General features: G+C 38.7%; 3 protein-coding genes and 1 non-coding gene across 4 annotated transcripts; 1 reads left to right on the top strand and 3 right to left on the bottom strand.

Annotated features, from left to right (window-relative positions):
• The first annotated feature begins 739 nt into the window (after positions 1 to 739).
• LOC140782585 (uncharacterized) lies at positions 740 to 4,080 on the top strand. The gene has a single exon (XM_073129224.1). It carries the CDS (start codon positions 1,106 to 1,108, stop codon positions 3,863 to 3,865), a length of 2,760 nt encoding a protein of 919 aa, XP_072985325.1. The 5' UTR covers positions 740 to 1,105; the 3' UTR covers positions 3,866 to 4,080.
• A 3,995-nt stretch (positions 4,081 to 8,075) lies between these two features.
• Positions 8,076 to 9,660, bottom strand: LOC140781172 (dof zinc finger protein DOF5.6-like). Its single transcript, XM_073127013.1, has 2 exons — positions 9,420 to 9,660; positions 8,076 to 9,109 (listed from the first exon to the last, which is right to left on the bottom strand). Exons 1-2 carry the CDS (start codon positions 9,468 to 9,470, stop codon positions 8,309 to 8,311), a joined length of 852 nt encoding a protein of 283 aa, XP_072983114.1. The 5' UTR covers positions 9,471 to 9,660; the 3' UTR covers positions 8,076 to 8,308.
• A 6,940-nt stretch (positions 9,661 to 16,600) lies between these two features.
• LOC140781165 (large ribosomal subunit protein uL5) lies at positions 16,601 to 20,898 on the bottom strand. The gene is made up of 5 exons (XM_073126998.1): positions 20,773 to 20,898; positions 20,567 to 20,674; positions 18,378 to 18,420; positions 18,109 to 18,304; positions 16,601 to 17,079 (listed from the first exon to the last, which is right to left on the bottom strand). The coding sequence occupies exons 1-5, from the start codon at positions 20,773 to 20,775 to the stop codon at positions 16,881 to 16,883; spliced, it is 549 nt and encodes a 182-aa protein (XP_072983099.1). The 5' UTR covers positions 20,776 to 20,898; the 3' UTR covers positions 16,601 to 16,880.
• Positions 17,270 to 17,363, bottom strand: LOC140783108 (small nucleolar RNA snoR1). The gene has a single exon (XR_012108061.1). It is a non-coding gene; the product is annotated as a small nucleolar RNA snoR1 (small nucleolar RNA).
• Positions 20,899 to 27,826: the final 6,928 nt, after the last annotated feature.

The raw sequence follows: 27,826 nt of genomic DNA, 5'->3' as shown, positions 1-27,826 counted from the left end.
TATTTTCTTCAAGTTGCTCTGCTTCATTAATCTATTTGGCTAATTGTTCTTTGATCTTAACCTTCTCTGTTTTTAAGCTCTTCAATTTGCTGCTGACTTCAAATTTGCTTTTAAACAAGAAGGTATTGAAGTTAGTATGTGCTTCCATATATATATATATATATATATATATATATATATATTTAGATTGGAAGTTTGATTTAGTGATTGATAATTATTTTTTAGAATTTTTTTTACACAAATAGTTTTGTTGAAGTCAATCTTATAAATATACCTTATTATACTTATGTATAAAATTACTTTACCGTCTTTCTCTTTTAAATTTTAAGATAATACTGCTAAAAATATTCGGTTAGATTTAACAGAAAAATTAACAAGTCTCAATTCTATCGTAAATAGTTTGAGACATTTTAAGATAAATTAATTTTAAGTACGAGTACAAAGCTGTAAAATATATTTAATAATTTATATATATTATCTTCATTAATTTGGAATACAATAGGTGATATCCAGACGCATGATGCGCCGAGATTCGCACACATAAAACATATATATATATATATATATTAAAAAAATTAATTTTTTATTTATGTATATATAAAATTTTAAGAGGCTGGTAATATAACCTGACATGCATGCACTGCTCAAGTGAAGCAGGAGAAAAGAGCGTATCAGATGTTTATTAGCAAACAGGCATCATTAAAATTTGCTAACGACAACAGTGCAAAAGAATCTGTCAAATTTCGATTGGTTCATTAAGCTGTAAGATGTTCTATTGAGGACTGTGGATCCTTTATCTCTCTTGGGAAAGCTCCTCCTCCGAACACCCAAACACTAATGTCTGCAGCCTTCTTCCTTCAACCCGCTCTACTCTCTCTTCTCGTCTCTTCCTCCCCTTGTCGGAAAAAGAGAATTTTTCACAAAACCCCTCCGCTTAAGTTTCTAACTTTCCTCCCCCTCCCCCCCTTCCTTTTGTGTCTCTCCCTCTGTTTTTTTACATTTGGCCCCTCGCATCCCAACTTATTCTCACTCTCTAGTCCTCATCGCACACTCATTTGCTGCTGCTCCTTTTGGAAAGCTCCCGGTCCACGAAATATTTCCGGAAATGGAAAACCTAGGCCCCGGCGAAACCCTAGATGGCGGTCCTTCCGAGAAGCCACCCGAGCCCAAAACCCTAGAAACTCTCGGAGGAGCTGCGGAGGTTCCCCAAGGAGATGATTTCGGGCTTGGTTTAGGGTTAGGAATAGTGCAGCAGGGGAATGCGGTGGCGCCGGTGGAGAGCTCGCCGTTCGCCGCCGGCGATCTCGTATGGGGAAAGATCAAGAGCCAACCGTGGTGGCCGGGACAGGTGATCGACCCTACCCAAGCGTCGGACCAAGCTGTGCTTGCTCGCCGGAAAGGCGGAGCCTCCGTTCTCGTCTCCTTTTTTGGCAGCGATGGCAGCTTCGCTTGGTGCCAACCCTCGCAGTTGAAGCCCTTCTTCTCGGAAGACCTCGGCGAGATGGCGCGGCAAAGCCGCTCGAAGGGCTTGATCACGGCCATCGAGGAAGCCCTAGGGTTTATTTCCCGGTGTCTGGAATTGGGCCTCACTTGCCATTGCATCCCCCCGGAGGCACGAAGTATGGGCCCAATAAGCCGGTCGGAGAAGCTCGGGTTTGTAAATTTCTCGCCTATGGAGTTTCTGGATTGTGTTCGCAATGTGGCCATTGATGTCTTCTTTGCTGATATGATCGAATGTGCGAGTCTTCAGGGTTGGGTTGTTGCGCTTGGTAAGGGTTGGTGCGGTGGGTCGGTTGGGTATCACAAGCGCAGGAATATATCAGAATTGGTGGATAAGATTGATCTTGATGTCCCGGCAGGGGACTTGATTGATGGCAAGGAGGAGGATGAGGAGGAGAAGTTGTCTAAGAGTCGGAAGAAGAGAAGCATGGCTTCTCTCATTGCCGAGATGGATTTGGATACAGTTGAAGTTAGTGATGCCGAGGAGGTGAAGGTGGATGGGAATGTGGAACCCGAGGATCAGAAAATTAACAAGAAGAAGAAGAGCAAGAGCATGAATGTGGAGATCGGTAGCTTTAAGAATGAAGAAGAGTTGGGTTCGGGGTCTGGAAGACGGGAAAGGAAGAAAAGCAAATATTTGTCACCTCCCTATACTGATACAAAAGATTTGGTCCCGCCGAAGATTGCAGAGGCAAAGAAATCTAAGAATTGTACTGATCCTTCTCAGGTTTTGCTCAGTGATTCTGCAAGCATTTTGAAATGCAATAGTGAGATGGTCCAGAATGAAGAGAATACAAAGGGCCCGCCATTCAAATCTGATGGGATGTCTGTAAGAGAGATTTTCTCGGAGCTGATTTGCACAGCTCAAAGTTCATCTCACCTGAAATGGAACCGGTCGGCGAAGGTTGTCAGGGGCTTTTTTGCTATGTATAGAAGCTCGATGTATGTTGAAGCTACTGGTTATGGGTCATACCAGAAGCACGTGAAAGACTCTTGCTGTGGAATAGGACAATCTCCTGTTAAAGAGGTGGCAGATAATCCTGATGTCAGGAAGTCTGAGGGGAATGGGGACAAGGATGAGGGTGGAGCTGGTGGAGAGACTCACACGTGTTTGGGTTCTGCTTCAATCAATAGCTCCAAGCAAAAGAAGGCAAGACAGAAGAGGAAAATGGCAGAGGGTGGAAGTGGTGGAGAGACTCTGGCTGGTAGATGTTTAAGTCCTGCTTCAATCAATACCCCTGAACAAAGGAAGGCAAAACAAAAGAGGAAGAAGGTAGAGGGTGGAAGTGGTGGAGAGACTCTGGCTGGTACATTTTTAACTCCTGCTTCAATCAATACCTCTGAACAAAAGAAGCAAAAACAGAAGAGGAAGAAGGCAGATGTTGGAAGTGGCGAAGAGGCGCAAAAGGGTTTAGCTACTGATTTAACCAATCATTCCATAGAAAAGGAGCCAACAGAGAAGAGGAACGCGAAGGAGGACAAATCTAAGACTGAAGCTCCTATGAATATGGATCTCCATTCTGTAAGTTTTCCTGCAGAAAGTAATTATGCATCTATGAATAAGAAGAACAATGATGATGCTAATGGTGGAACGACAGTAAATTCAATTAAAGATTCTATTGATTTCCTTGAATCCGCTAAAGCGAGTTTGGAGAGTTTTAAGAGCAAAGAGGTGGCTAATGGGAATAGCCCAATGGTAATGGATCATGAACTTAAAGATCATCCTCAAGAAGGTAAATCTAAAGCTCAACAAAAGAGGAGGAAAAGAAATAATGGACCTACAGGTGCTACTCTGCCTTGCACAGGTCATAAAGCTTCCAGTGGTTCAGGGGTAGGTAATTCTAGGCAGAAGAGAAAGAAGGGCGGAGATATCTACGGAAATCCAGCTGCACTTCTCTTGAATTTTAATCCTGGTGTTGTCTTGCCGTCCAAAGAGGAGCTTGTCTCTACATTTAGCAAGTATGGGTTACTGATTGAGACCGAGATAGAGCTGCTACAAGATAGTGGCTCTGCTCGTCTTGTGTTTGCAAAGAGCACCGATGCAGAGGCAGCTTTTAATAGCTCTGATAAACTTGGTGTTTTTGGGCCCCCATTTACTACTTACCAACTCCGGTATCTACCTCCTATGAAAGTGAGCTCACCACCAACACCTATACCTATTCCAAAGCCTCCACTTCCTTTTATAAGGAAAAGCCTTGAAAGGATGATATCATCTCTGACTGGCACTTCTTCGCCACTGAAAAAAGCAGCATCACCAGATGGGTTAAAACCAGAGATAAAAGAAAATCTGGTTGGCGAGATGCAGGGCCTGCTGAAGAAGGTTGATAAGATGCTGAGTGGGCCGCCTGCTGTTGCCCATCCTTAATTCAACTATTTTATAAATATGGTTCTGTCCGCTATTAGCTCATGTAGTCCCTTTGCCTCTATGTTAGTTGTTTTATCTTTTCAAGACTAGCTGCTCTTTTAGGTTTCCTGAATGTTGATGTTATGACCTTTAGTGGTACCTATAAAATTGCTTTTGCGCAATGGGGACTTCCTGTATCGATGTTCCATACTACATGATAAACATTTCAGCTTTAACCTTGGTCTCATCATTTTCCATGTGCTTCTAAATGGATCGTTGCGACCGCTTGCTATAGCAATTGCTTTGAGCTTCTTTATTACTGCATTCATCGTTTAAATCTTCTCGAGCTTTCTACTTATGCAAATATTAAATACTGTCATTTTTTCTACATTTTAATACAATCTCTGAATACTGTCAGGAGGTAACTGAACTTGAAATTGATATGAAGATAGATATATTGAGAGTGTGTTTTGATGGCTTAATTTTTTATATAAGTGTGTTGGGATGGTTGTGAAGGTTGACTATTACTTTTTCTTCCTTACTAGATCATGTATGGTTTAGTCTTCTTTACCTGAAACGGGAACTATATTATATTTTTCTTGCAATTACCATATATTGTCTGAAAATTGCAGGGCCCTATGAAGTTCTCATCGAACAGCATAAGGGTTAATAGCCTGTCATGAGAATGGACTAATAAAATCTATGCCCACAATAATTTCAATAGCTATTGTGGAAATTGTTATTCTTAACTTTCAGATATGCATGTTTTCTTGTTCTTGGTATCTAAAAGAAAAGCTCTGAAAATTGCTTCTGTTCTGTATGTTCTGAAATAGTTATCAGGCGCCACCGATGATTACATAATTGTGACTAAATTGATGGATATGCTCAAGGTGTTCCTATGCTTTTGCTCAAATCCTGATCAGATTAAGTATGTTCCTTTTTTCGCTGTAATCTGCTTATCTGTCTCTGGGAGTTTTACTTGTTTTCTAGAATTTGTTTCTCAAAGTTATTGTCATTCCTCTGTTTATGGTTACCGGTACATACTGTTTATTTGTCATTATATCTCGAATTTATACTCTAATGAAGCCCGTCGATTCATCTAATTAATAAAATTATGGAATACGGGGATTATAATTCATTTATGGGTGGATCCACTGATGAATCTAGGCTTGCAAATTGAAGCTTTTATTAGCACTCCAAGCCAAAGAAATTAAACTCCGGAAGTTGAATTTCTGGTTTGTTCTTGTTTGCTGTCTTGTAAATATATAGAGTTACTTCTCTTTTCTTTTCTCTCTCTCTCTCTCTCTCTCTCTCTCTCTCTTCAACAGAGAAAAAGAAGCCAGACTGTAAAAATTAATAGGTCGAACTCATGTATTGCCCTAAGATATCACTTTAATCCATTAATCATTTTAATCATTTCCTCTCATATGTCTCTTCTTCTCATCTATCGGCTATAAAATATATTGTGGTCATTTAATATAAAATATCTTTTAAATTCACTATTTTGATATCACATCAAAGATAATAATAATAATAATAATACTAGACTAGTTTACAATCAAGCACCCATTTTTTCTAAACTCATTTTATCTTATTCAAGGTTAGAAAATGAGAGTAGCTAAATTAGTTTTGGAGCTATAATCAATCCAAACATAGTATATACAGTAAGATCGTAATTCTGTTATCAGTGTATTGATGTCTCTACCGTAACTATGGATTAATCTTTTGGAATAATTATACTTAGAACTCTTGAGCTATTGAAAATGTCTTCAATTCCCCCACTCTATAAACAAAAAATCTAAAACGACCAAAATATCCCTAAGAAGATAAGAATAGGGTTAAATATATTTTACCCCTTTATACTTATGCCCAAAATCATTTTATTCCTATGTACTTTAAAATTTTTTAAACCAGTTCCAGTATTTATGACTAAAGTGAAATCGTCAGTTTTACTATCAAAGTTGCTAAAGAATGCTCAAATGACTAAAATGCCCCTTCATATTTATTAGCCAAAATAGATGAGTTTTTTATCGAATTTTTTTAAAATCCATATTTGTCTTGTTTCTAGATGTGATATAATTATTAAACTTCATAAAAACCTAGGTTTAATAAAATTTATTTTATATTTGGTATAATCTAGAAAATAAGAGAAAAAAATGTTGATTTTTTTAGAGAAAAAATGATTATATATGAAGAAAATAGTATGTTCGTCCATAAAAAATTAAAAATTGAGGGAATTCAACTCTCCGTCTAATTTTTGAAATTTTTTTGGCGCGTTTCATTAATTTGAATGAAAAAACTAACAATATCATTTTAATCATAAGTACGAAGATTAATTTAAGACTTTTTAAAATATAGGGAGTAAAATATATTTAACCCATAAAAATATTTTAGCAAACCAAAAGTTCCCTTTTCTTCGTTCAAAACATAAGAATAAATATACTCACTCAATTTGCACTCAATAAAGTATGGATGAAAAACATAATGGAAAGCAAACGGAAGTGATATTTGAGATAATTTAATATTTCATATGATCTATGTGTTATAAAAACGTTTGTAAATGTAGATAAAAAATAGTGATAGTTCAGAATCAAAAAGTCTAAATATAATTAATTCTTAATTCTCTCTCTCTCTCTCTCGACACTAACAGTTCCACAATCAAAAGAGATTCTACCGCTCGTCTACTGTGTAAGTAACACACAACTACTTGTCTTTGCTTCTGAACAATTACAAAAGCATCTGACATTGTTATTGTACTTTTGTAAGCAAAGTTTCTTTTAACCACAGAGAACGTTAAATTCGTCCAGGAAGCCTTCCCACAAAGAGCTAGAAGAAGACCATCTTGTGGATTTATATCTTAACTTCCACATTTTTCACAGAGTAGTCTATGTCGTGCTGCTAACTTTTCCTCTGGACCCTACTTGTAGTGGCTTCTTTAAGACATATCCTTTTCTTCTCTCCCCCTCTTCAATCTACTGAATCTACTGATCAATTCATACTGCCACTATCAAGGTTACTAAGCTAGAAAACTACACATTCCTTTGGTATCTCATGATCGATCTAGACTTAAACCGTCGTGCCGATTAATTTCTACCGACAGACATGTCAATTTATGTATCAGATTTGTATGATCAAGTGGTCCATAGGGACAAAAGAATTTAATTTGTAATCTTCACCATCAATGACTTCTTTGTTAAGTCAAAAAAAAAAAAAAAAAGAAGCTAAGATTTAGTATAGATTTTGCCGTCTGCAATAAGATTAAGATGTGTTGACATGCAGATTTTCGAGGATATCAATTTGACTAATTGGAGTTTTCTCTTCCTGAATCTATGCAAGTCCACCTCATGAGATGAGAGAAGTCTTTTTTAGTTAACCTAAATGGAGCAGCAAAAGTGTAACTAAGCAATCTGAAGTGAAAAAAAAGAAAGCTAATCTTGACCATTTTATTTATTTATATATATGCATGATGATAAAAGGACTACAGAACAGCAGCACTGGAATTTCTTGGAAATATCCTTAATGTAGCCAGGAAAAACATAGGAGTACATCATGTGTTGATATCATAACCAACATGATGTTCCTCATGATTCTTCGTCCTCTTTCTTAGCCAAACCCCTTTTCCAGATCAGGTGAATTGATCTATGTAACTCTGATATAGATTAAATCTACAGTGCTATTTAAATCTTTTGAAAAGCATGCGTCACGCTTAGAGTTGCAAGCTTTAGTTTAGGAAATGCAAGTACCTCTCCTAATTGGAAACTCTCATACATCAAACCCTGTGGACCTACAAACAAACTCAAGTTGAAAGGTTATCCAGCTATGTTAGGATGGATAGAAGGTCTAACTGGTGTTTGCATTTAAAACGTTTTGGTCCAGAATTAGGAAATGTCAATTATAAAAAGATAAATTCACTGTTCTCTAACGGTTTAAGCTTTTATAACAGTTTGTGAGTTAATAGATAGAGGATCTAATTGGTGTTTGCAGTTGTAGTAATTGAGAAGTTTGTTCTAGCTAAGTTCAAACGTTTCAAGATCTTCGACATGAGAAGAAGAAGAAAAACAAAAAACAAAATTTGATCATAAGTTCAGAATTGCCAGACCACGTAAATCTGTGTGTTCTTTCTTTTTCCTCTCAATTTTGATTCGTTTGCTTTAGATCTAACAAAGTTACTCATTTGCAAGCTAAAAGCAAAGATGAGAGCTAAAACAACAAAGTAAACTAAGCACAAAGATGACAAAAGAACCACTATAAAAGAAAGAAAGCACATCAAAAGTACTTAGCCACTCCAATCTTCTAATAATGATCCCAATCAACACTCAAAACATTCCAACTCATGAATGCAATTTGGGACCACTTTGGAGGGAAAGACAGAAGAAGCATTCAAAAGATGAAATGACAAAACAGTCCTTCTCCTAACAATACCACCATCAGGAACTACACTACAAGCCACTCCTAGCTACTACTTCATATGGCCGCCGGGTGGCCGTGCCCGCCGATCATCCCGGCCCACAGTCCGAGCCCGTTCGGGTACCCGACCGGCTCCCGCCCCACGTCCGCGCATCGCTGCTCGTCCCAATCGATCCCCAGGATCCGCTGATCTCTCAGCTTCACCTCCGCCGCCGCTGCTGCCACCGCAGCATCATTGTGGTCGCCAGTCGCCCCGAACGGCAGCGCCAAGGAGAATCCGGTGGCGTTTGCGAAGCCGGGACTGGCATTTCCGACGCCACCCAAGTCACCTCCGCTGAACAAAAACTGCCTGCCGGACCCCCCTAGCATGAAAGGATTGTACTTGCACTCGATGAAGCTGAGGTCGGCGACCGCGGCGGATGCGGAGGCGGAGGCGGAGGCGGGGTCGAAGTGGGAGAATTGGAGGTCGGAGAAGGAGAGGTGGAGGTCGGCGGCAGTGGGGCGGTGGTGGTGAGTGCTACTGTCGAAGGAGGGTTTCTTGGAGACGGGGGGACGTTTGTTCTTGCGGCAGCCGCCGCCGACGGGGACGTTGCGGAGGGAGCCGCCTTTGGTCCAGTAGCGGCGGCAGGTCTTGCAGAAGTATCGGGGCTGGGAGAGGCTGTAGTTGTTGTAGTAGCAGAATTTGGTGTGGGTGGAGTCGCACCTCGGGCACTTCAAAGCTTGCTCTTGCTGCGGCCGGAGTCTCCGGTCTAGGCCGCCGGAACAAGGCGGCGGCGTAGGCTGCGCCAGCCGCGTGCACGTGAGCAGGTCGGTGGATGGGAAGGAAGGATCCATCAGGCCGTCCTCGGGATCTATACCCTGCATTGCATGCATCGGAATGCGTGTGATTTGGTTGATTGATTCATATGCATGCGTCAACTTACATCCCAGTGCCAAAGTAACAAAACTAGCTAGTAGAGTCTCAAGAAACTCCCTTTAATTAAAACAATAAAATGTAAGTAAAATTAAAATAAATATGCCTTCACAGCAGCTGAGAAGGATCAAAACTAAGGCATTGGGAAGCCTTAAAAGCATCACAAATATAAAAATGAATACATTTAACTTATCATGGAATTCACTAGTTCCTACTTAATTCTCCGACTCATTTCTACCCAAAAATCTTGCTTACCTTGAGCCAATCAGAGTTGTCCATGCAGATATGCATTGAAGTAGCAGCCATTTGATAAGGGAATTTATGAAACCTAGCTAGCTAACTTAATTTAGATGTGCTATCTATATTTATATCTCTTAAGATTTGCTGATGGGAGTACAGTAGAGAAGTAGAGAGAGAGAGAGAGAGAGAGAGAGAGAGAGAGGAAGACGAGGAGGAGGAGGAGGAGGAGAGGGAGATATGATATTGGGTTGTTGGTGAGGTTGAGATGGGGAGAGGTGGGAATAAGAAGGGAGGAAAAGGTGGCGAAGCATGCAGCAAAGCAGCAGATAAGCTGTGGTCACTGAGGGTGATGGTGGGCCACACCTTGTCGGACCCTCAGGAAGACCGAAGACCCACCCAAACCCACACACCATCAATCCATCCATCCATCCATACCATCACCATGCAATTTGTATAGGGCTATAGCCTATAGGCCGCTTCTAATAATCGGCTTTTGGCTCACTGGCTGCACTACTGCTACTACTACACATGGCTCAGCTACAACTCCTCCAGATTTTGTCGGCCTTTTTTTTTAATTGTATTCAGTAATGGGCCTCATTTCTGAATTGCCACGTAACCTATTTGTTTTTTGTTTTTCTCCCCCACTCCTCCCCCTCCCAGAAGATATACTTAAAATTAAATAGTCTATATTTTGTAATGACTGCTATATTTAATTTTTTTTTCTTTTCTTTTTGGTAAAATAAATCTTAAATGGCTCTGTAATCGAAAGTACTGGATTGAATGGCTTTATAATAAGCCGAGCCAAGGCTATTCTGAGGGAGTATAACGGACACGGGGCAAGGCTAGTGGATTCGTATGGGGGCCATGAGGGGTGGAATATATTGGTACTCGTAATAAAAGGCGGACTAAACCGAAAGTTCACTCCAGGTGGGACCCGACAACTCCCTCCTCCTCCTTCTCGAAGTCACAGACACAGACAAAAAGAAGGCATCGCAAGAAGTAAGTCCCCCCTCTCCCCTCTCCCCTCTCCCCTCTCACCTCTCTGTCTCTTTTTGATAATATGAGCTTTAATTTTTGTGCTCTTATTCTCCTTCGACTCTCACAAGCAAGGTATCGATTCCCAGTTTCCCAGCACCCGAGATGGGAGGGAGGGAGGGAGGGAGGGAGGGAGGGAGGGAGGGAGGGGGAAAGAGGGACGGTCGGCTTGGTGTTTGATGTTCGAGGATGGGTAGCGGATCCTCGCTTCCGTACGGGGGTTGGTGTCGGCAGGTGCCGGCCGAGACAGCGCGTCGGCGCGTGACGATCTCACGTCGCTTTCGACGCGCAGCATTCCTGGGCCGGTGGTGGTCGCGGTCGTGCCCGACGCTGTATGCCTGCCACGTGCCTCGCGCGTGACTTCTGCGAGGATATTTGGCGGCTCCCCCCTATTAATTGGATCTGGGCCTTTTGGGCCCAAGATGAGCCCAATGAGGTCGAAAGCAAACTGAAATTTTCTTGCAAAATTGTTCTCTTTCTGGGGGGAGAGAGAGAGGCACGGAATTTACAAGCTTAAATACACAGAGCTTAAATATCTTAGGAACATCACGAAATTGCTTAGAACCAATTTCCAAGCTTAAATATTTATTCAAAAAAATATATATTTAAGAACATAATTTCTTATTTTTGGAATTTACTAAGGGGACATTTGGGTGTATACAAGGACAATAACATTTTACACCTACAATGGTACCTAATCTGGTTGGTTGCACCACATTCCATGTATTCTCAACCTGTGTGTTTAATTCTCTCGTCGTCTAGACTAAAGTGACACTGTAATTTTTTTAATTATATTCAATGGTACTAATTATTGACCAATTTATCCCGCCAAAAGTAAGACATTATTTACAGTGACTTAATACACAGAGCTCGAATTATCATCATTTTATCTTTCCGTTAATAGTAAATTGTTGCACTTCATTTCTGACCACAATGGTTAAGTCCTTGAATTTCAAATACAGAGAGGTTTTATGTAATCAAGTCAAACCAGGAGAGATAAAGTGCAATATATATATATATATTTAAACATTCAACTATGCATTCTAGTGAAATATGAATATTATTTTTTGTTTTCTTATTTAAAATTATAGAAGCAGTGTTTTTTTACTTTTAAGAAAAGCATGTAGTCTAGAGCAATTTATTAATATCCAGAAATTACAATAATACAGCATGATACACATAAGGGAGGGAAAAAGCACGGCAACTCTTTAACATAAGTCACACACTATGCCCATAATAAATAGCACCGTAAATAAAACAAAGTATCAATGCAATGCTAATGACACATATTTGAATCAAAAATGCAAAATAGCCCTAGCAAAATCACAGGATAAGAGCCCCAAATCAACCTGCAAGTTTCATCAATTTGGTAATCTAAAGCACAATCCTAAGAATCTGCAAAAGTAGAAAGATCGAAGATCTCCTACCTAGAATAAAAAATAAGAAAGGAAAATCATACAACACCCTAAACCCAATAGTAGGGCAGAGCAAAGAAAATCGGATTCAAGAAATCTCAAAAAGCACGATGTCAAGATTCCAACAACGTCAAGAACATACAAGTCAAAGTGTTGAGAAGCACGACCTACTATTGTGTATGAGTCCCAGACCCACATCTTGCAAAAGCATCAACTCGGCAAACCAACATGGCCAATAATGTTGGCGGAAGGATGGGAGTTGAATGATGTCGAGAAAAGAGGTGAGCTCGAGGGAGGAAGATGGAGAGAGAGATGGCAAGACCCAAATATGCTAAGGGAGCAGTGACAAGGCTCAGATTCGATCGTGAGTCTTAGATCAGACAAGAAAGCGGCAATGTGTAGACCTGACAAGTAGTGGCAACAAAAACACTTATCTAATGGGGGTGGAAGGTGAGCTTGGAGAAGGACATCGACAAACGATGGGGAAGAAAAGCCTAGCAAAGAGAATGTGTGCGTACTACAAAGATAGAGAAGGAGGAAGGCAAGAGATTGAGGATGATAGTCGGTAAAAATAAATAAAATAAAATAAAAGAGACAATTGAGGCAGAGAGGAAGTTTTAGTGGGGAGAGGAGAAAATGAATGAGAAAAAGAGATAGAAGGTCTCTCCCCCCCTAGCCACTCAGGTTAGGAGAGGGGAGGAGGAAAGCTTACAGGCACGAGGAAAAGCCCCTATGTGGTAGAAGAGAATGACCTGTTTTAATTCCTAACACTTGTGCACGGGAGAAAAAAGTTATGCATGAGAGTAAGCAATATTTTGACATATAAGAAACCAAATAGTTTCATCAGGGGTATTTCCCGTGAACTTAGCTGATACTATGATAGCACCGAATTTTTCCAATTCGGTAGTTCGGTCGATTTCATCACAAGCAATTAAGTGCCTTTTAATTGATCTCAATTAATCCCTCGCTACTGCCCATAGGAGAAGTAATAGGTAAGGATGACAGGATTTGAACCGGTCAAGACATTTCACAGAATTTCTTAGTTTAGATAGTGTATGAGTAGGCCCGACAAAACCCTTTTATTTTTAGAACTGTCACACAAGCGATGAGTTAGCTGTTCTCTTTCATACATAGAAAAAGAGAAATCTAAATTTATAAGTATTTTGAACCCATTATTAAAAATGCATTTTTATTAGAATAACATTAAATCAGGAAAAAGATATCATATAATTCATACCCCCAATTGATCCAAACTCTAGCCTAATAAAAGGCAAACTGTCTCGAGCCAGACCTTAATCCCCTTGGGCAATCCTAATTAGTTTTACCTACTTGTTCCTTCTCAAAAAGTTCAAAATAAAGGGACTCCTTGAGTCCTTTCCCTGCAGACGCCATGAATTTGTGGAGCTCCTCATCATTTTTGGGAACTCTCACCTCGAGAGACTCATTATATCTTCAAAATTCGAATTATGAATTGGTGGTCTTTGGAGATCAGAGAAGGCAACTAACTAGTCTAAGAATCTCCTCAAAGGAGCTTCCATATATACTAGAATAGAAGAGCTTCACCAATACAAAAGACTACAGTGGGGAAAAGCAGGAATAGACCACACCAACTATTTTTAATTCTACTTTTGATTCGAATCTAGCATTATATGCCACCTTCATCCAGCTCTACTGTGCAATGCTGAACCTCATAAACCTAAAAGAAAAATATTTGATAGAAAAAAATAATGTTTCCTGAGAACATGCTACAGATGACCTATACTGAATAAAGATAGTTGTGAGGTGTGTAAAGATGAGCACGGTTTCCAATTGGCCAATCCTTGTTGATTGGTTTGAATGGCTGTCGACAAATTAGTTGCTCATATTCAACAGCTCCGATTGCACCTTAATAAGAATAAGAATAAGCGTAGGATGTTAGCAAGATAGGTTAGAGTTATAAAAATATGTGTGATTGATGTATTGTCACTGGGGGCGAAAATGGATCCAATTAACTCCGACCCATCCGATCTTATTCAAATTAGATTTGTATAAAAAGTTTCTACTTGACTAAAATACAGATTCGGATATGAATAGATTTAAAAAAAAATTTTAATACGGATATGAAAATAGATACATCTCGGGTTAATTTTTTGATTACTTATACGAATATTGAATATCTATTTATCCACATATTTTTTAAATAATTTATAGTTTTTAGTTTACTTATTTAAATAGTGAATATTTGTTACTTACAATGTGTTATATATTATATGTAGATATTGATTTTGTTAACTTTATATGTATTTGACATATAATAAATTTAATTTTTAACTCGTAGTATTTTATGTTAATTATGTCAAAAAAATATCATAATCCGATTCATTTAAGATCCGATTATCTATTCGGATATTATCCGATCCGTATTCAAAAATTTATTTGTATCCATTTAGTTAAGATATAATTTTAAAATTTATTATTCTTCTAATATCTATATCCGAACTAAAAATACGAATGAACATTAATATTCGTTCTGTATCCAATTTATTTTTATCTCTAATTGGATGATGCGTCCGGGCCAACTCAGGTTGGCTCAGACGGAATCCCAATCTATGAAAAGATACTATCTAGGGTTGATAAGTTGTTACTAATACAAACAAACTTTGTAAGCATAGCATCAACATTCACTATTATTATCCATGGAAGAATGCTTATTGAGTATCCTACGTTGCACCCAACATTAATACACATATTTATTTCGATTAGCACTATTTAATTTGTCCGAATCAAATTAATAGAAGGACTCTATATTCAGATAGTTAGAGGGGTACGAGGGGTATATGCATCACCTGTCACACTTGTCATAGAAAAGAAAAGGAAATAATAAGACAAGATTATGTATCCATCTTAAATACAAGGTAGTGTTATGAGTATTTTACAGTGTCATTTTAAATGATACTGACAAGTAGAATGAATATCATATGTGGTATATGAAAAGATGAGGATCAGATACATAAAGAAAGGAATCATAGTAACATTTTTTATTGTTAAATATATCTCTAAAGTCTTTTAAAAGAAAAAGAAAAAAAAAAACCCATGAATATGAATATATTTTGGAGCTAGACAACATCCTGAGCTCAATGGTTAAAATGTTTCAATTAGCCAGACAAGCCAAAGAAAAGTTGAAAGAGTGAGGCTGGTCCACTCTGCCAAAGTAGAGAATCAAAATCGATGGACTGCCCCCACTCCTCGATCCAATGCAATTCTTGGTACGAAATTATTCGCAGCCCTACAGCTCTCAAAGGCTCCAAAGCCACGCTTTCTCTCCTTCCCAAGCGTTCAAACGTCAAAGCATTACCAAATACCTGGAAGACAGAGCAATGCCATCATCATACCCCTTCAAAGCAACATATGCAGACACCTTTACTCTTTAGCTCAACAATAAAAAGACACATTCTTAGGCATTACAACACTGACCCAGTATAGAGAATTTAGAGTTCAGCATGTCTTCCTTGCCTCAGCCAACGGTTTATCCACAGTCCATCTCCACCCGGGCCGCGGCCGCCGGCTCGACGGGCTCGTTCGGGCCGGTGTTCGTCGTTCTGGCGGTCATCGCCGTTCTTGCGATCATTGCATGTGTCCTCGGACGGCTCTGCGCTCGCCGTCTGTCGAAGCCGAGAGCCACGCACGTCGCCAAAGACGACGTAGAGAGCGGTGGCTTTGCGGTGAAACTTCCGGCGCCGGTAGCCGCCGGAAGAATGGAAGCCAAGGGAGACCAGAGGTATGCAGGTTATGGTGTTGGAATGAAGGCTAACGCTGCTGCTTTCAAACATCCAGGAAGTGGAGGGAAAAGAACGGATGCAATGCCTACTTCATTTATTGAAATAAGACCTAGTAAATGATTGATAGGCAGGCAACATTGAAAGCTCCATCTCTTCCCAGTAGGTTCGTGTCGTGCTTTGTTTTTTTTGGCTCGTCTGTGCTAGTTTGATGGGTTCTTGTATTCTATTTGTATATTAAGGAACGATGGAAGATTTAGACTCTCATATCCGCTGGATAGCATTTTACATGTCGAACGAGGGATGGCCTTCATCCTCCATATTTTCCTGGTTTAAAAAAAAATCAAGAACAGATGGGAAGGAATTGTGTTGTCTTATGGCATTTTTCCTGCTGTTATTCGTTTTTGCAATGAAGCTACATACATTGCAATGTCATATCTCCACTCCTAGAGTTGATTCTATTCATGAAAGGAAGAGATGCCAAGGATGGTTTCTTCCAATAAGCAAGCACAAGGTGGCTTGATAAGTATGAATGACACAGGCAGGGTATCTTTCAATCAACATTCAAATAGCTTAAAATAACTTGACAATGTAGATGATGGTGACTTCACACAAGGGGAATAAAAGCATCCAAATAATAATTGCTACATGATCTCAGGGAAGCAATTAAGCAAACCTATGAAAGCACAAATACTCAAATAGCAATTACCATAACAAACAGATGGAAGAATAGATGACTATCTCAGCAGGCGTGGGAGGATATCCCCTAATACGTGTAATGATTTTGCAATTTAATGACTTACTGGTGCAGACTAAACAAGACTAAACAGCAAAGCTGCCAGAAAATTCATCACCTGGCCCCCACCCCTGAAGCCTAAACTTTTCAGGAATTAAGATCCCAAAGCATTCAGTTGGAATAGCAATTAGCAAAATATATATCAGACCGAATAATTGCATAACAAGGAAATAACTGGGCAGGTACACGCCATGCTTAAATTCTTGCAAGCTATAAAATGATAATTGCATTTATCACCACAAAGAGCTAAGAGCTAGCAGAAGAAAGTTCTTCAGAAATTCTGAAGGCTCCAAATAGCATTATAAGAGCAGACTTCATTATCCTAAAGAGCTATTCAAAAAGCAGTATCTAATAATAAAACTCAAACAAAACTGACTCTTGGAAAGAGCAAAAGTACTGAACACTTGACTGGAACAAAGAGGTCATATAAGAGTAAATAGAACAACCCCCAAAATGATTCAACAGCTTCATACACCTATGAAGTAGTTGTCTGGGACTTGTTTAGTATCACACCCTCGTACTTGACTTGGAACCACTTCATGGCATCCTCCTTCGTGACCCTGTGCTGAATTCCAACGCGAGCCTTGCAGCGACGGCGTCTACCCACCCGGTAACCAGCCCGCTCCAAGACAACATAGAAGTCCATCCCGTATATGCCAGTCGAAGGGTCGTACCTGGCCAACAATTTTGTAAGAATTTGTGGCAATGGTTAATTCAACTGAACTAATCTAAAAGGGCTTGGTAGAAACTTTGTTCAGCATGAAAAAAGAATAAAAGGCTTCATTCAAATTGTACACAAGCAAACCAGCAATTTTACACAAAAAGAATCTCATTCTCACAGTAGTATGTTAATAGCAGTAAGGGAGCTCAGAGAGTTGCAAAACTGCTCAGCAAAGGGCCTCTTTGAAAACCCTTCTCATACAAGAGGTGTCAGAAGAAAGCAGTACTCATCACAGCAGCCCCTGTTTATGACTGATAATAAAGAGCCGTAGGTAACTAAAAAAGCAGTGATTTAGTGGTACAGTATAACAAAGCACTGCCAAAAAAAATACTCGGAGAAACCATGGTTTGTACTTTGTTGTTTCAACCAAGACAGAACAGTAACAGCTGAAACTTAACAAAAATTAAAGCTGAAACTCATTGGTTAAGGCCAAAAGGCCCAAAAGACCAAAACTATCAAGATTCTGGTTTTGATATTTATTTTAGATCACAATAGACTAAAACCCATTCCATTTCAGTCTCTCTCAGGGGCAAAACCAAAACTTCGAACCATGGGAGAAACTCTTTTATCCACATCAAGTAAAAGAAGAAATACAGATTCAACAAAAAGCTGGAAGTAGTGTGTAGCTCACTTACAATCAAGCAGGCCACTTTTCCCCTCCTTTAAGTAAATAACAAAATAGCAAAATAAATATCAATCCTCGTAGGGCAAAGAGGAAATCTGAAGTCTTGCACATGCTTGCCTTCATCACTAGCATGCACATTAATACCCCAATGCAAGCATATTTATGTAGACTTGCAATCAAGCCATTAGTTCTATGTTGAGATTTTAGAAGTGTCTAACCTATACGTGTCATATCAGCAAGATGGTTCTGAAATCTAAATAGATGTATATGAGCAGAAAAAGATCAAACCCATTGTAGCTAATATATGTCAAACTTTTCAAATATCATAAAATGTCAATATATTCTGTGATGACATACTTGATTCCGAGATCGATGTGTTCCTGAATGCCAAAGCCAAAACACCCAGTTTCACTAAAGTTCCTCCTCAGCAATTCATATTCTTTTACTTTCAAGCCACTCTCAAGAAGTTGCATGGCCTTATCTCCTCTGACTGTGACATAACAAGCAATCTTCTCATTGCGCCGGATACTAAAAGACCGAACAGTATATCTGGCTGCAGAAAATGAGGGTTTTAGTATCCATGCATACATAAGCAAAAAAAGACAGCACAATGTTCACTTAGTGACCTTTAGAAAATACAGGAGTCTGTCCGCTCAATTGTTCCAACACCTGAAAAACAGATTAAGACAGATTAGTACTGAAAGCTAAATACCCTTATAAGGCATGAGAATACGTGTTATCACGGAAGTTCAGTAAAGATATATTTAACAACATAGCAGCAGATAAAATTTGTGTTTAGTCACTTTAAAAGATGATAACCCATAACTCTACAAGCATGTACTGATAATATCTTTCAAGAACACTCTAAAATTGATGAAAAGCATCCAGAAGGACAAACTAGATAAATGGCACAAAATAATGTTCATAATCCAAAGACAGCTCATTACAGAAAAAGAAAAGAGTTTGACAATTGGCTTGAAATTGCTGAACCTCTGCCCATTGATTCTCAAAAGTCATCTAATATCCCCTTCCTTTCTTCTAAGTACATTTTATATACCTTCCTTGGATTAAATTCTTTACATATTTAAACAAAAAAAAAACTTCATTTTTAAAACACATCTCAAAAGTAGCACTTAATCTAGAAGAGATACTTGATTTGAAAAAAGAAAAAATAGCACAAGATCGAGCTAATAATAACTATTTGTGCTTTTCTGCTGACTGATGAAAAAATAATCACTGGAACATCTGAACAATAAAACCAGTTATTCTCTAAACCAGTGTCATGAAAAAATGTGTCCAATAATACCCATAAATATGCAGCAATGTAATAAACAAAAGCACCATAATAGGTTGTCAGTCTGTTTAGAAAGGGGATAAAGTAACAACTTAACATCATTAATTGCCATAGTTGTTCAATATTGTCAAGCTTCCCCCAAATATTTTGCCTAGAATTTGCGCCCCCCAAAAGGAAATTCATCGACAAAACTTCAACCTCTTTCATAATTTACCTCGGGAGGTGGAAAGCCAAAGCCCAATAGGTAAATGCATGCCACAGATGAACTTACCATCTCACAAGAATAGGCTAACTATTCGTACGACTAGGGTGTAGAGAACCACCACAGAAATCAATGAGTCATTAGATCAAATATCAACAACTAGCATTTGAACCCCTATGGAGAACCTAACTCACAGAATAAACCCACTTGAGTTTCTCTTTTCAACCCAATGACACATCTTACCTCCTGTTTCCATCTCTATCTCTCTTTATAAATACTTCTGGTTCACATTCCCATCCTTGTAGCTGTGCTGTTTTACTAAATCATGTAGCAAGCTTAATGAGCTGATTTTGAGTCAGCTTGATAGTAAACCAGGCCAAGGTCCAGCCAACCTCAAGCTCCCCTTTTGATTATTTCAAGCCAAGCCAATATAGCAAGCTTGGCTAGTTTGACTAACATAAATATCCCAAGCAATTCCCTTCCTAAATATAGCCTTGATGTTTGCTATCAAATCATCTGGCAGATTACTTGCGCCTTGAGTCATGCCATAAAGGAGGCAAGGACTCATCGCTTATGAACTTTTCACATGCTTCTATAATCACATCTTCTAGAGAAACCACCAGAGTATGATAGAGTACATTACTGCTCAAGTATACTGATCCCCTTTTTATAGAAAAAAAATTAAAAAAACAGAAAGCTGATCCCAAAAACTACAATTTATCGGGCTGGAAATGAAAATAAACATCCTATTCACCAAATTCCTTCTAGCTTATACAATTTAATACTATTGAGATTCAGTACAAAATTTAATTTCTTGTATGTTTCTCCCCAAAATTTAGTACAATCGAATGAAATAATATATAGTAGGCACATCAAACTTCATCTGGTACTTAAATTTTTTGTACGTAAAGCACATTAACAAATTTGCTTAAGCATCAAATGCATAAATATAAATATCAAACCAGACAAGCTCTATACTCCCTGAGAGAGAGATACCATCATTGTCAAAAAGAAAAATAAAAAACTTTATATTCGTTTTAACCCCTTGCTCCACTAAATGTAAGCTTCTATTAAGAATAATGAAATCCAGTTGCATCAACCAGCACTAGTATAAAAAGCAAGTTTTGACTCAAATCACAGAATACATCTTCACTGGGAAGATATCTAGTTTCACAAAGGTGTCAAGTCAGAAAGGCAAAAAAAGTTTATCCAATCAAAATGCGGTTTAATGTCTAAATCACTCAAGAGGTCTACGATATCACTAATTCGAGCCAATAAATCAGTAACAAAATCGATCCAACAAAAGGAAAGAGATATACTTTTGCGGCACGGGTAAGACGATCACCGCTCTCTCCAACCGATATGTTGAGTACCAGCTTCTGCACCTTGATCTCCCTCATGGGGTTCGACAGCTTCTTCTCGGATGCCTACCAAACAATACATGAAAAGAACCGAAGCACATGAGGCGAAGAGAGATCGAAGAATAGAGGAAGAGAAAGAAGAGGACGAGAGAAACGATTCGTACCATGGCCGCGAAGGCGCCGCGAGAGAGAGAGAGAGCAAGAAGGAACAGAGAGGAGAGAGCACGAGGAAGTAAAACCCTAGGCGAGAATTTATGGACGGAGATGGTGAGGGTTGCAGTGCGATTAGAGATGCAACGTGAACCGTTGGATCTGTTGTGAACGGTTATCGGATAGGAACCAGATGACAATTAGAATGAGGCGCTGTGAACCCGTTAGTTCGTCGGCCGATCCGAAACTGAACAAAGTTATCAGATCCAATTATAGCGGGTCATATTTTTTTTAATGCATTAATTAACCGCCTCGGTTATAAAAAGCCTCTCCAAGTTAAGCTTTGCACAGGAGGACGAAAAGCACCTTCTCATGTATAAACAACCTAAATTTCTCCCTGAATTAGTAAGTTAAGTTAACTATTATTTCATAGAATTTGTAGTCCTGGATTATTTACTTATCTCTTATGAATAAAAAAACCTAGTATTGATGAACCTTATCACTAGGTCAGCTTAGAATGTTACTCCCTTACGAGGGAAGGACTCTCGAAAGTAACATTTATGGCTTCCTCAATCCTGCCAGGGGGGTGCAACCAACCCTCATCTAAAGGGGTTGCCAAAATTATGCTCAATTTACTCTCTTCTAAATCTTGTGGACCTGAGTCAATGGGAAGGATAGAAACACCTCTGGACCCTTCTTGTTATGCTGAGAATCAGGAGGTTTTGTTGAAAATTATGTCAAAAAAGAATTCCAACTCGGGCCTAACATATTTACATGTGCTCAAAATTGGATCGAATGTTAATTGTGGGCTTTGTGGTCTCTTTAGGAAGATTGTGGAACACCTCTTTTTTGTGTGTCATTAGGTATTGACCTATATAGGCAAGGGCCTTAGGCTATAAAGAAATTGGGTAGATTGGCTAGACCTTGATTGGCTAGTGGTTGATCGATCTCTAACTCAGCCTTGCAATATGTGGGTTCGAGTTGTGGTAGCTTCTGTCTTATGGGGCATCTGGAAAGACCACAACTCTATGGTATTTAGTGGTGAAGCAACTCATCACAAGATTGTGGCCAAGAGATTGTTTCAGCTATTTAAAGACTACGTGAAGTGGAAGAAGAAAATGCCTCCACCTAGAGTAATAAACCAAATTACTTGAACAAGGCCCTCTCCAAACTAGGTCACTTATCTCTAGAGATGGCTACCAAGGTGGGGCGGGTGCCATCCTAAAGAAGAATGATGGAGTCTTCTTTGTTGCAGCTTGGGAGCCCACCCCCTCTGGGTCGGTCCTACAGGTAGAAGCATGGATAGTCAAGCTAGGGTCTTTTGGCAAAGGATAACGCTAAGGTGGTTATAGAGGTTGATTTTCTTGAGCTTATTAGAATTATGAGGAGAGACTATCCTGACCCTTAGAGATTAATAATTCTTATAAATAAAATTTTTAGTCTTTCATTTTGTTTTGAGACTGTAATTTTCTCACACTGCAGATTAACAGCTAATAAGGGCAGGATTTGTCTCTCAATATGTAGTTTACGGAAAGACAGCCAAACATCTATTGATCTGCTCCATCTTGTATTTTTTGACATTTTGACTGGTTCAATTGGTCGAAGTGTTCCTAGCTAATATATTACCTCTTTGATCTTTAAAAAAAGTTAAATAATTATTTTGTTGGCTTCTTGGTATACATAAAAGACTTTGTATGTATAGTATTTATGTGGCTTAAAACAAATATCACTAATTGTGCTCTTAATGGCCAAACATGTACCAAAAAACTATTGAGAATCTTTGTGTCACTCTTTTTCGGTGTTTTTAACACATGACGAACTATTGAAACCTTAGGAACAACGTTAAGACAAATTTTACGCATCTTGTGCCTATAATTATAAGAAGTCTATTAGGTTCTCGAGTTACAAAACCTACTCTAAAAAGAGTAGTACAAATGGCCACCATGGAAACAAAGATCAATCACCAACTCCAAGTACAACTCCTAGGCCTCCAAAACCTCCATTAGTGAAGGCCCTTATACTTAGCCATTACTAGAATGCTCCAAAGCATATTTTCTCTGTTTAAAATCTTAAGAATATTTTTATTCACAAATGATAGAGCTACTCTTTTTTTAGACAGTAATCTTATCCCGTCCGACTAAGTTAAGACCACAAAAATAATTAGACTTTTTTTAGAAATTCTCTAGATATGTAGCTTAGCAACTTAGTCGATTAGACCAAGAGGCTTCCATGAGGAAGAGAGGAGATGCATTGGCGTTGAATAGACAACTAAGTTAATAAGGGAAGCATGCCCCGCTTTGGATAGGGAAGTGCATTTTCAACCCGCTAATCTAGATTCAGCTCTAGCAAGAAGTCTTCGTGCTCGTGATTAAGCAAACAACTTAGATAAAAATATTGACCCTAAGTATTTAAAGAGGAAACCCCCTTCCAACATACTATAGATGTACATAAGAGAGTTTTTATTCAAAGCATGGAGCTTGGAATGATAAAAACACTTCAGACTTACTAAAGTTGATTTAAAGGTTTATAAGTTTTTCATAAATATTAAAAGTCATCATTACATTACTATAAAAAAAGTGATAAGCATTAATATAGATAAGCAAATCCTTAGCATACATCAAGTGACTAGTAACTCAATCATTCATACTTTTGAAAGATTGGATATCATTGTTAAGCACTACTACTTCCTTCACAAGAGATAAGAGATTTTAATAAATATATTAAATAAATGAGGGGAGAAGAGATGCGCCTTTTGGATCCATTTTTTTTTCCTTTAAACCATTTAGAAATGGTAATAGCAAACATAGGAGAAAATATGCAACCATAAATCTAATTCATAAAACTATCATAATACTTATGTAGAGGTAATCATCGGGCAGAGCGAGCCGGGCTTACTAGTCCAACCAGGTTAGACGCTCTATTATCTGGCCAACCCATAAGTGATTTGGGTCGGGTTAGAATAATCTAGCATGCTATCGTCTATCGGCTCATGAGATAGTGGGCTTGGGTTGGAGGGGTCGGGCTAAAAGGTTCGAGTAGGGCGAGATTCATATCAAAGTTACCCTCCAAATTCACAAGTCTATTTGCTTTGAAACCCTCATCTACACCTTGCACCTCATCATGATCTTGAGCCTCCCTCTTTTTTTAGATCATTTATTGTTTGAAGCTTTAAACATGCAACACCAATTAGTTCAGCTTAAAGAAGATCTTAAGAAGGCAAAGGAGGAGAAATCTCAAGCCCCCGCAAGAGCTCGAAGAGATGAAATATACCATTTTTTTAAATAGAAGCTTTTTAGAGAATTCAACAAATGGCAAGACTAAAGTGGAGATTTTAGAAGGTGAATTGAAGAAGGCGAGGAATTTGAGAAGAAGATGCTTGAGTCACTCAATGTGCAAACCAAATAGCTTAAACAAACCAAGATCTCACTTAAAGAGGCTAAGCTTGAGATAAGGACTCTTAAAGTGCATCCAAATTTTAAAGGCCACATCAAACGTAGCTCACAATTAAGATAACATTGCATTGCTTAAATCGGAGCTCAAGCTTGCCATGGAGACAGAGGAGAAGTGCAGGAAGGCCATGGATGATCTAGCATTAGCCTTTGCCTTCTTCCTCTTGCTCATGATAACGGAGGTGAGTGATCTCTAGAGTGACGGCAAGCCATGGAAGAAGAAGAAGATTTTTCTTCTCTTCTATTAGTTTAGTTTTTCATTTTAGCCTTCGGCTACTTTTATTTTTATGCTTTAGGATTTATAGAGAGAGAGAGAGAGAGAGGGCAGCGGGCTTTTAAGCCAAGCTTACGGGCAGGCAAAAGCTTGGCCTATGCTGCCCGTCCATTACCAATTCGAACTCGGGTCGGGCTGGGCTTAGCCCGGTCCAATCTGAGCTAAGCATGGGTGGGTTGGGCCATTTGACCAGCTCTACCTTTGTGGCCCATAATTCTCATGATAGCCTTCTGTTTAACTAATCATGGGCTTTCATGAGATCTACTTTATATCTTCAAACTCAAGTGCATTGATTGAATGACAATTTCCTAAGCTAAAGTAATATTATCACGAATGTGATGCCTCAAAATGAAGGTAATTTGCTCATATCTAACTAAAAAAGATCAGAATAAACCAAATCATATTATCAAAAATCTTAGCCTAAATTTCTATAATTAATATTATAGAGGGAAATAGATTCATAATGTGTTATAGCTAGATTCTCCTTCTTAAGGATAAGGGTACCCCAAGTTCAAGATAGGAAACAATGCGCTAGAAGTGCATTAAAAGATTAATGAGATCCTTACTCAGAATATCCTAATAATGCTTATATACTTGATATCCATCCAGTCTGAGAGCTTTCCTAGCCAAAGAGGTGATCATCGAGCAGTCAGGTTGGATTTTGGCTACGCCCACCTAGCCAATCTGGCTAAGAACCAAGTTCGCCAGACTGTGAGTGGGTCAAACCAAGCTGGGTTCGAGTCTGCTAGAATATTTTAGCTGATTATTGCCCATTGGCTCATGAGAGAGCGGGTTGAGTTATTATACTAGTTGTAAGGTAATACAATAAAATAATCAAACAAAGAAGCTTTCGATACAAAATTTTGAAGAGATTTAACAGAGTAAATAAAAAGAAAAGACACCCAATTTATCTTTCCATGAAGTGAATGAGGTCCGAGGCGAATTAACCTTCAACTTGGCTTTGCAACGTAAGTGCTTCTCACATGAATGACTATGATGGAGCCACTTTAGAGGAAATGCATTCAATGCAGATGGGATCGACACATAGTTAGCAGTGCCATTGGAAGTGATTGCTTAGCTCCATCTCTTTCTCGGCCAAAGCCCATCCATCACCACCGACAATTTCAACAAAAAAAAAACATATAAAGGAACCATTTAGATTGCATGGAAAATGCCTTTTGTTTGCATCTAAGAGATCCAGAGGGGTAACAACAGGACACCCCTAAGACACCTCCCCCACTACAGAGGGTGTGTTCTGGGTTGGACCAGCTTCATTCCACCACCCTCTAGCAAGGGAGAATCAACTGGAATACAAACAACCAAACTTATTTGACTACAATATGAGTAAATTATGACTTAAAAGTTTCTTTGGACCAACCTCCATGGATGGTTTGAGATAAGCAAATAAGTCTGTCTATTTAATACACCGAAGCATTGGATATCCTCTCTGAGAGATTAAAAATTAGGACGCCATGTGATTAAGTTTAGAAGCATACTTCAAAAAGTCTAAGGGCCTCTAGTTAGGATATTAAGCATATCCTCCTCAAAATTGAACTTAAATCCTAAAGCTTTTCTGCTAACTTTCACTATTAAATGTAACGTAAGTATTTTATTTGTTCTCTTATAAGTCAAGATGCCACCTAATAATATCGAAATAAAAACACAAATATTTAAATCGGTTTGAAATCGAACAAGGTCAATGTGCTTCTTTATATGCATATATTATTGACTACAAGGCTGCAAGTAGACCACAAGGGCCATAAGTTTGATATTTTTAAAATATGTATCTTTCTTGAGACAATGACTACCAATATTGAGGTTTCTAACGAGGAAGGTTCACTACACTTTGAAATTTATTCTCCTCCTTGCTTTCTATATATCCACATCAAAGAATGTTCAAAGAATTAAGTCAAAGAAGTTGGTCAAGATAATTACGATATATATTGACATTTTTTATTTCCACACCAAAGTCATAAAATGACATATCTTAATGGAAAGCTTGTGCTTAAATGTTATTAGTTGGGACATCACTATCATTTTTAAAAAGTTATTATAAACCAGAAATACACCATTAATGTGGAAAGTGATGTATAAAATTTCTTAGCAAAGTGTGAATGCTGTTATAATCTCCTAAGCACTCATTTCTCTTAGTCTTGCTGATTATTTTACACTACTTTAAAACATATTAAAAACATTCTATAATTTTCTTTTATTATTATACACCCTAGCGATATTTTGATGTTAATATCGTCTGCGAAGCAATGTTTAATAGTTCAGAATTTTTTTAGTATATAATAACCCCATAATAGAAGAGATTAAGTAAGGTATTTTTAATAGTTCAGAAATCATTATGTATAAAAAAAAATTTAGAGAGTTATTGTGAAAAATATAATAGTTCAGAGGTAAAAAAAAAAAAATTATCGCTAAAATATAAGATCTAAATGATATATCTAATAAAACTTAAGGTGTGTTTAATAAATTTCTCTAATATTTTTAGAGGTGTCAAAAATAAACTAAGGGCACTAAAATTATTTTGAGGGTCGATTTAAATTTTGAGCCGAACTTAGAATCGGAGCCGGCTGGCTCAGACTCGTCTGGATTGGATAGTTTATACTCTTTCAACACGGAAAGCATGGAAGGTTGCGTCATTGTGAATGAGTACACTGTACACTGTAAACAGTGTACGATCGACCCCCTCCTCTATCCCTCTCTTCCTCTTCTCATTGTTCTCTTTCTTCTGTATTTGTATATATATTTCTTTCAAACCCAACACCACCACCGTACCACCCAAGAGAGATCTCTTCCTTGTACGAGGCAAACATCTAGCTTCAAAATCGAACGGTCTCCTCACCAATCTCAAGTAAATCCAAGCAGCGCCTCTCCCTGCGCGTTGATGGCAAGGCAAGCATCCAAACAAAGGAACGCCATTACTAGTAGTAGTAGAATCCTCCATCGGGGACCGACTCCTACGATAGGCATTACTAGTAGTAATTGTCGTCGTCGTCGTCCCTATCTCTTTCTCTATCTACAGTTTGCTCTCAATTTGTGAAGAGATCGAGCAGGTGATAAGTTCAATTTCGGGTAGAGAGAAGAAGTGAGGAGGAATAGATGTCGAAGAAGAAGAGGGAGAGGGAGGGACAAACCGCCGCCGCCTCCTCCTCCTCCTCCGGCTACTCGTCCTCCATCGACTTCCTCCTCTTCCTCCTCCTTCGGCAAGTCGCCGCCGCCGCCGCCTCCTCCAATCAGGTTCGGACTCGGGCTAGCTCGAGTTGAGCTGAGCCGAGCCGAGCCTAAATATCAAATGAAGCCTGAGTTAGAGCCGGCTCGCTCAGGCTCGGCTCGGCT

This window comes from Typha latifolia, chromosome 2 (genome assembly GCF_019914945.1).
Source record: "Typha latifolia isolate L0001 chromosome 2, TyphaL0001v2, whole genome shotgun sequence".
Taxonomy (NCBI): domain Eukaryota; kingdom Viridiplantae; phylum Streptophyta; class Magnoliopsida; order Poales; family Typhaceae; genus Typha; species Typha latifolia.
This window is presented reverse-complemented; position numbering and strand designations above follow the sequence as displayed.

Bases quoted from the DNA above. Each gene is read 5' to 3' on its own strand.
- LOC140781165 (XM_073126998.1), bottom strand. The intron at 18,421-20,566 runs GTATATCTCTTT...TCTGTTTTTCAG, and splicing joins GTCTTACCCGTGCCGCAAAA to GTGTTGGAACAATTGAGCGG. The intron at 18,305-18,377 runs GTCACTAAGTGA...CATTTTCTGCAG, and splicing joins GACTCCTGTATTTTCTAAAG to CCAGATATACTGTTCGGTCT.
- LOC140782585 (XM_073129224.1), top strand. From the start codon at position 1,106: ATGGAAAACCTAGGCCCCGGCGAAACCCTAGATGGCGGTCCTTCCGAG.
- LOC140781172 (XM_073127013.1), bottom strand. From the start codon at position 9,470: ATGGCTGCTACTTCAATGCATATCTGCATGGACAACTCTGATTGGCTC. The intron at 9,110-9,419 runs GTAAGCAAGATT...CATGCAATGCAG, and splicing joins ACAACTCTGATTGGCTCAAG to GGTATAGATCCCGAGGACGG.